Source organism: Gouania willdenowi, chromosome 3 (assembly GCF_900634775.1).
Source record: "Gouania willdenowi chromosome 3, fGouWil2.1, whole genome shotgun sequence".
In the NCBI taxonomy this organism is placed as follows: domain Eukaryota; kingdom Metazoa; phylum Chordata; class Actinopteri; order Blenniiformes; family Gobiesocidae; genus Gouania; species Gouania willdenowi.
Window position 1 is genome coordinate 8,695,527 of NC_041046.1, and position 7,954 is coordinate 8,703,480.

Below are 7,954 nucleotides of genomic sequence, written 5' to 3' on the forward strand. Positions count from 1 at the left end.
TACTTTGAAAAACACACAAAAATTTGTTCTGTCCTTTATTAATTGATTGGTCATTATTCTAAACGCAGACCTGAATGTTTATAACGTGGTCATCGGATCAGATTATGACATTTCTGTGTTAGTGTTACTACTACTGCCATCAAGTGGTTATTTTTGACATTACAATGGTCTAAATCATAGACCATTCTGTTATAGTTGTACATAGGTATAGTGGAATTAACCTATTTAAGGCCAGATACAAATACATTTATAATTGGCTTTTGAACCACTAAAACTTACCTTGGAGAGCACTAACAGTAAATGTTACATTGGTTGTTGGTGACATTCTGTTCCTACCAAGAATCAAACCAGAATTTTTGAAATTATAAGTAAATCAGTAAATAAGACATAGATGAAAGTTGACATGGCAATGTTTTAAAAAAAGACTAGACACAAATTAATCTACAAAAGATTAACACTTAGTACTAAACAACTTCAATGGGCTATAAACACTATGACACTAAAGGAAGACTGTCAGGGACCGAGGGTCAAAGTAGGAAACACACCAAAGCAATTCACGTTGACAGCTTTTATTTAGCCAAAAAATAGTCAAAAATAACCAAATAAATGAGACCAAAGTAACCAAATGTTAACAGAAATAACAAACTGAACATGACACAACCCAACAGACCTCCCAAATGACACACAGGGAACATTTAAGCTGGGTGATCAGACCAAACATGAAGGGGGTGACTAGACTGACACATTACAGACATAATTAGATACATAAATCGGTAAGTAAATTACCTAAATCTAAATAAGTAAATAAGATTTGGCAAGTAAAATACATTGACAAATAATATTAGCAAATTATGTATAAACTGTAAATATCAACTTAAATTGACATCCCAGATCTCCCCTCATGTCCTGCCATGGTTCAGGCCATAGGGGTGGAGCCTGGAAGTTACACCCTGGAGCTGAATGAGTGACAGCTCTCCAGTGTGTGGGCGTGGTCAGCCCTCACAAAGACATCTGAGTGTTATTTGTCATTTATTTTGCTCTCACAATATTTGGCTCAAAGTTTCTTCCCAAATTGACAATTTCTTCTGGAAACTTCAGAATATCTTGCATGTTATAAAACACAAAACTTAAGATACTAAAGATAATGATGAGGGTACAGAGAGTGGGAGTTGATGGTACCAGCCCATGCAGGAGTTGAGGGTAATGAAAAATCAGACACAACAGCTAAACGAGCGTTGGAATAGAAAAGGAAAAAACAGTAATATTCATTTGAAAAAGGTGAAAATAAGTCATTGATAAGAGAAACGGTGAGAAGTTGATGGCAGAAAGTGTGGGACACAGATTTTAAAGGGGGGACAGTACCACAACATTCAGAACTCTGTCTTTGTGACAGTTTTCAAAGGCAAATGTAGAAGAGATGAGGATATGAATTCAATATTAAAATTAGGACACAGGACTGAAATCAACCCTCAATGGGTAAAAGTCAGACAGATATATGTGATGTTTACAAGGTCAGTAAAAATGTTGAACATGTTATCATGAAGTATGAATAGTAAGTATGAAAGGTAAAGAAAGAATTTAAAAACTGAATATATTACTTCCAGCACACATGGAGACTAAAAGGGATATTTGGAAGAGGTGAAAATGACAGAATGCCTTAAAACTATTTTATACTCCTTAAAAGTAACAAGACTGTGAAAAAGAATATGAGAAGTTTATTGTTTTTTTACCCTTTTTTTTTTTTTTGTTAAATTGAAGTACATGGCACCATGATTTACCCTCTCTAATACAGTAGGTGGTGATATTCACCTATTCAAGTTGGTTGTAACACGCCAATAATCAAGAAAGAAGAAGAAGAAGAACTGCTGAATTAGAGCAGTAGAAGAAGAAACAGTGGAAAATAACAACATGTGTCTCTGAGTCTAATATAGAATGTTATTAATATTCAGCCTACAGACGGAGTCAGGCCACACTATAATAGAGCCTTAAAGCTCCAGTGGAAGGTGAGAGAGCACAACACGGTGTCAGAAGACGGAGTTACAGAGACACGGAGAGGCTGGAGCAGAGTGCTAACCGAGCTAGCAGAGGAGCTAGCACCATGGAGCAGTTCAAAGCACCGTCACCACTGTCTCTCACCGGTAACCCTGCTGATAACTGGCACAGCTGGGAACAAAGCTTTCGGCGGTATATAGCGGCCTCAGGGGAGAAAGATGAACAAGTAAAGATTGACATTTTACTCCACACCATCGGCGAGGATGCACTGGAAGTGTACAACACACTGACTGTTAGAGCTGAGGGAGATGAACTGACAATGGAGGATGTTTTTCAAGCCTTTAAAGATCACTGCAGTTCACAGAAAAATGTTGTTTTTGAAAGATATCAATATTGGTCCCATCAGATGACAGCAGGGACATCAGTAAACAGACTCATAACAGAGCTGAGACAGAGAAGCAAAGACTGTGAGTTTGGAATAAGTGAGCATGACATGCTGAGAGATAAACTTGTGTTAAGCATCACAGACTCTCACCTAAAAAAGAGACTGATACAGGAAAGAGGTCTAACGTTACACAGAGCAATAGAAATATGCAGAGCAACAGAGCAAGAAAAGACTGAACATGGAGTGCTAGAAGTTCCAGTGGATGGTGAACTGGAAATGATCCTTCCTGACAAGAGTCTCCATCATAACACCAGTAGACAATTAGGTTCCCAATCTGTTCCAAATACAGATCAAACAGAAAAACTTGTGCTGGCTGCCTTCACACCCAACGTTCATCTGCACAGATTACAGCTCCAGCAGCCGTCAGTCACTGATTGTGTTTTCAGTGAGAGGAAGAATGTGGAGCAGCTGCTCCCAGAGCGTCTCCACATAAAGGAGGAACCAGAGATGATCAGTGAAGGTCAGGAGGAAAAGCAGCTTTATGTGCAGCAGGAGACAAACAGTGCTGCTTGTCCTGTTAAATGTGAAGATGAAGAGGAGAAGTCTCAGGCTTCTCAGCTACACTGGAGACAACTAACAGAAGTCAACATAAAGGAGGAACCTTCAACCTGCACTTTAGATGAATTAATGAAAATACAAAGTGTGGGAATTAACAGCAAAGGACCAGAAGCAGCTCAGAACCCAGATCCAAGCAGTTTAGTACCACAAGGTCCTGATGGAACAGAAACAGACTCGCCTCAGGCTGAAGATAGTAGTGATGATGATGATGATGATGATGATGATGATGAAGATGTTGATGATGATGATGATGATAAAGGCTGTTGGCAGAAACCTCTGTCAGTGTCTGAAACTGAAGCTGACTTTGACTCCACCAGGAAAAAGAGAAAGATGTCTGACTCAAGTAAAAATGCTGAAATAGGAAATAAAGCTTCCAAAATGCAGATTCATTCATTTAAAAAGATTTGTTCAAAGGAGAAGATTCTGGTAAAAATGACATCTGAATGTGTGAGTGGTGAGAAACCATCACTCAGTGCATCTTCAAAACAGAGAATCCACACTGGAGAAAGACCATTTAAATGTGATGTTTGTAGGAAATGTTTTGCCCGTAAGGATTACCTGCAGTTACACATGAGAATCCACACAGGAGAACAACCATTTACATGTGTTTTTTGTAGTAAATGTTTTCTTCAAAAGTTTCACCTTAAGCGACACATGAGAATCCACACAGGAGAGAAACCATTCCAATGTGATGTATGTAGGAAATGTTTTGCTCGTAAAGTCGGTCTTAAGGTACACATGAGAATCCACACAGGAGAGAAACCATTTAAATGTGATATTTGTAGAAAATGTTTTATTTTTAAAGCTGTCCTGCAGTCACACAGGAGAACACACACTGGGGAAAAACCATTCAAATGTGATGTTTGTAAGAAATGTTTTTCCCGTAAGGATTACCTGCAGTTACACATGAGAATCCACACAGGAGAAAAAACATTTAAATGTGATTTTTGCAGTAAATGTTTCAACTTTAAAGTTGCTTGTATGAGACACATGAAAATCCACAGAGAAGAGAAACAATTCAAAGATGATGTTTGACAAAGGAATTGTTTTAAACAAACGTCTGAACTAAAGGTCCACAACAGAGTCCACACATAAGAAAAGACTTTCAAATGTGATGTGTGTAGTAAATATTTTCTTATTAGTTGGTCATTGTTTTTAGGTTCTTTTTAGCCACATAGATTTTGGTTTAGTTGAAGATTGAAGTGTAGTTAAGACTTTTTTTTAAGTTAACAACAGATTTTCTCCGAATTTATAGAATTAGGTATTTTGTATTGACAGTTGATTTATTTTGTGTAATTGTTTAATGTAAAGATTTTTGTGTAAATAGTTTTACTTTTGAATATTAAAGCCTCATTTGTGCTACATTAAACATTTTTGCTCTTGATTAAAGGTAGAGCAGGCAATTTTCAAAAGCTAGCATGATTTTGGACGCAGCCTCCCTGACAGCTCTGCTTTTTTCCCCTCTCCCCTCTTTGCTTCGTCTCACTCACGTGCATGCGCACAGCTGCTGCAGAAGAGGACCGAAGCTCATTGTTTGTATTGTGTAGAAACTGTCTCATTCAGCAGTAAGTAAACAATAAACTTTATCATTATATATGTTAAAAAACGTGACCAAAAACTATGTCAGCAGTGACAGATTTTCTTTGTTCCTTTTTGAGAGCACATAAGACCTTAATTTTAAAATTAAAAAGTGTATCTGCAGGAAATTGCCTACCCTGGCTAACTTACACTCCTGTGTTTTTTTAGTTTATTTTTTATTCATTTATTTTTTTATATACAGATTGCACAAAAATATAGTTGAGATCTTGGGATCTATTTGAGAGCAGCGAGCAAACTCAACATGGGTCCAGTGTGTAAAAATGTAAATATCTGTTTTTTATATATATATATAATGAAAAACCCCAGGTGTCCAGAACAGGCAGTGAAAAACTAATGGAAGAAAAACATACAAAAAATTCTAAAAGCATATAAAATGACAAAACTGCACAAATTATTCAGAACAAACTAAGCAGCATAAACACACATAAAATTACTTAAAAAATATACAAATCAACAACAAAAACACACAATAGACTCCAAAAACACATCCATCGACTAAGACAAAATAACTCAAAACACAAAATTACATGAAATCATAAAAATGAATCCAACAAATACACAAAACATTTGTTCTGTCCTTTATTAATTGATTGGTCATTATTCTAATTGATAATTTGATTTTTTTTAAAAATTATAATATAATTATAAATTATTTATTTTTCAATTTCCGATAGCCTACAGTACCTATCAGTTTGAAAGTGTCCGCATTTTGTGCGTTTCATAGACCAAATGACTAAACGTCACTATTTCCTGGTACGGCTGCACAGTCTCACTCCGCTGTAAGGCAGGAGGAGGCCACACCCTCTTCCAAAAGCACATTGTTGCTCTGCCTTTCTTTCCATAGCGTGTTTTTATGTGTCTGCGCGTGCCCAGTCAGTTCCCCAAGACGAAAACCATTTTCGTTCAAAGGCAGCTTTCTACGCTGCCTTTGGACGAAAAAGGATTGGCTTTGTGGATGCTCCTCACCGAGGCTGTTCTGAGTTGTTGTCATTTTCTCCGTGTTTCTGTGTTTCCAACACAAACATCGGATGTGCTGCCGTGTCATGACATATATTTTGTTAGGAGAGTATGGAGGCTATATTAAATAATTGTTTATGTTTCTTTAATGGTGTTTTACGATGTTGATTTTGTTTGATTAACACTTGCCAGCAGAAACATATGAAATTGTCATTCGTGGTCTTGATTTGCAACGTGCCTAGACAACCCTAGTGGTCATGGCACGTCACTGCCTCCAGGTCATGAAGGGGGTGGGAGAGGTTACTCATGATGACCCTGAGTTTTGAGAACATCCTCGCCTCTGCCGCCTGTTAAACTCATGCTAGCTCAGTGCCGACCACAGACTCTGCTTTCTTATTACGCTTATCCAGCCTGTTCTTGTCAGCAGACCGAAGGCCTCTCCCCAGGGCGCTGGCCACTACTGCGTGGTACACGTTCCGGAGCAGGGATGGACAGATGTGGAAAGACCGCAGTCGCCTCAGGAAATACAGTTTGCTTTGTCCCTTACGACACACCGACTCTGTGTGGCTCTTTCATTCCGATTTGTCATCCAGCTGCACACCAAGGTATCTATGGCTGGAAACTACTTCCACCTCCGACAGTAATGGATGTTGGATGAGCTCCTCTCTTCCCCCTCCTGAAATCCACAGTCACCTCTTTTGTTTTTGTGGTGTTTAAAATGAGATGATTTTGCTCACTGCAGTGTACAAACTCCCTGATGGTATTCCTGTACTCCTCCTCATCATCCCCTCTGATCAGACCGACATTGACTTCTGGAACCCTGAACAATAGTAAAATAATTAATAATTTCATAAACACTATACGGTATGCACTTATACCCAGCTATTACCAGCCCTACAAGAATAACATCTCATTCTGCTACTCTTATCGGTAATAAATTAACTAAGTCAAATTTTGAAGAAGACTGTAAATGGAATATTGGTCAGTAGGCCTGGGCGTTTATATGATTGTGAGAAATTTCAGGTCGATTACGGTGATCAGCTGTGAGCATATTGACTCGATCACATGGTGGCAATGTGTGTGGTTGCAAGACACATTCAGTAGATGGCGGTAATGCAGCGCTTCGGATGCAGACAGCCATAATACTCCATAAAGAAGATGGTGGCGGCCATGTGCGTGACAACAGCCTATCAGAGTCAACTTTTTCCTGCTCCACTTCTGCTTGTAAGTTGCCAGAGATGTAAACAGAATGAGCGAACGTGGAGATAAACGCAGACCTGAGAGCAGCGAAACAGATGTCAGCCATGACTTGGAGTTATCCTCCGAAGATGAGGCTATTATTGAGAAGAAAAGTTACTCAACGTTGTGTGGCGGTGGTTTGGGTATCTCCGAAGTGACGTGGAACAAATTAAGCCGATGTGCATCGTATGGCGGCGGTCATTGCCCTCAAAAACCGGCAACACAACAAACTTGTTTAATCATTTGAAGAAGTATCACCCAAGTGATTATACAGAAAGCATGAAAATGCGAGCGGAGTCTGCACAGCCTACCACTGCTGCTAGCACACGTAGCATTAGCAGTTCATCAACTACTAGTGATGCAGTCACCAAACCAAAGCAGCAATCAATAGTGTCATCTTATGGCCATTGCGCCATATGAGCAACATTCCAAGAGGAGAAATACGATTACTCACATGATTGCTTTCTAGCAAAAGACATGATGCCTTTATATGTGTATATATATATATATATATATATATATATATATATATATATATATATATATATATATATATATACATACATATACATACAGTACATACATATATTGTTCTATATTTATTTTATTTTATTTGCTTTATATGTTAATATAATGTTTGGTTTACTGTTTCAAATATTGACCAAGAGAAATGTTTTTTTTAAAGGCATTTGATTGGAGTATTCAATGCTGCCACTTTTTATTGGGTTAGATTATCTAACCATAACATTTTTTCATTATCCCCAAGGGGGATACCTGCAAAAACAGTCCGGACTGTAAGCTAGTTCCTGTTATTTTATATTTTTCAATTTTTGTTATATTGTTGAGTAAAATGTTTTTAAAATAATTTTCTATGTTCATCTTATTTAATTTGCTTTATTTACTTCCTATGTTAATAAAATGTTGAAGTATTCTCTAGTGTCTTTAGTTTTCAGTACAGATGCTTTAAATAAAATCGTGATAATAATCGATATCGCCTAGCCCTTTTGGTCAGTGATATTAGTCTTCCTGTGTTCTCACAGTATATGATACAAACTTTCGAGTTAAACAATAGACTACTACTGAGCATGTCAGAATTATATTTGAGGATTCGTTAAATGTTTTAAAAAAAGATTTACTTCAGCAAAAGTGGGAGGATATTATAAA

General features: G+C 37.6%; 1 protein-coding gene across 1 annotated transcript; it reads left to right on the forward strand.

The window, feature by feature from the left end:
- The first annotated feature begins 2,954 nt into the window (after positions 1 to 2,954).
- LOC114480560 (gastrula zinc finger protein XlCGF7.1-like) lies at positions 2,955 to 4,364 on the forward strand. Its single transcript, XM_028474799.1, has one exon. The coding sequence runs from the start codon at positions 3,065 to 3,067 to the stop codon at positions 4,028 to 4,030; it is 966 nt and encodes a 321-aa protein (XP_028330600.1). The 5' UTR covers positions 2,955 to 3,064; the 3' UTR covers positions 4,031 to 4,364.
- The last annotated feature ends 3,590 nt before the right edge of the window (positions 4,365 to 7,954 follow it).

Coding starts and splice junctions, on each gene's coding strand:
- LOC114480560 (XM_028474799.1), top strand. CDS start 3,065: ATGAAAATACAAAGTGTGGGAATTAACAGCAAAGGACCAGAAGCAGCT.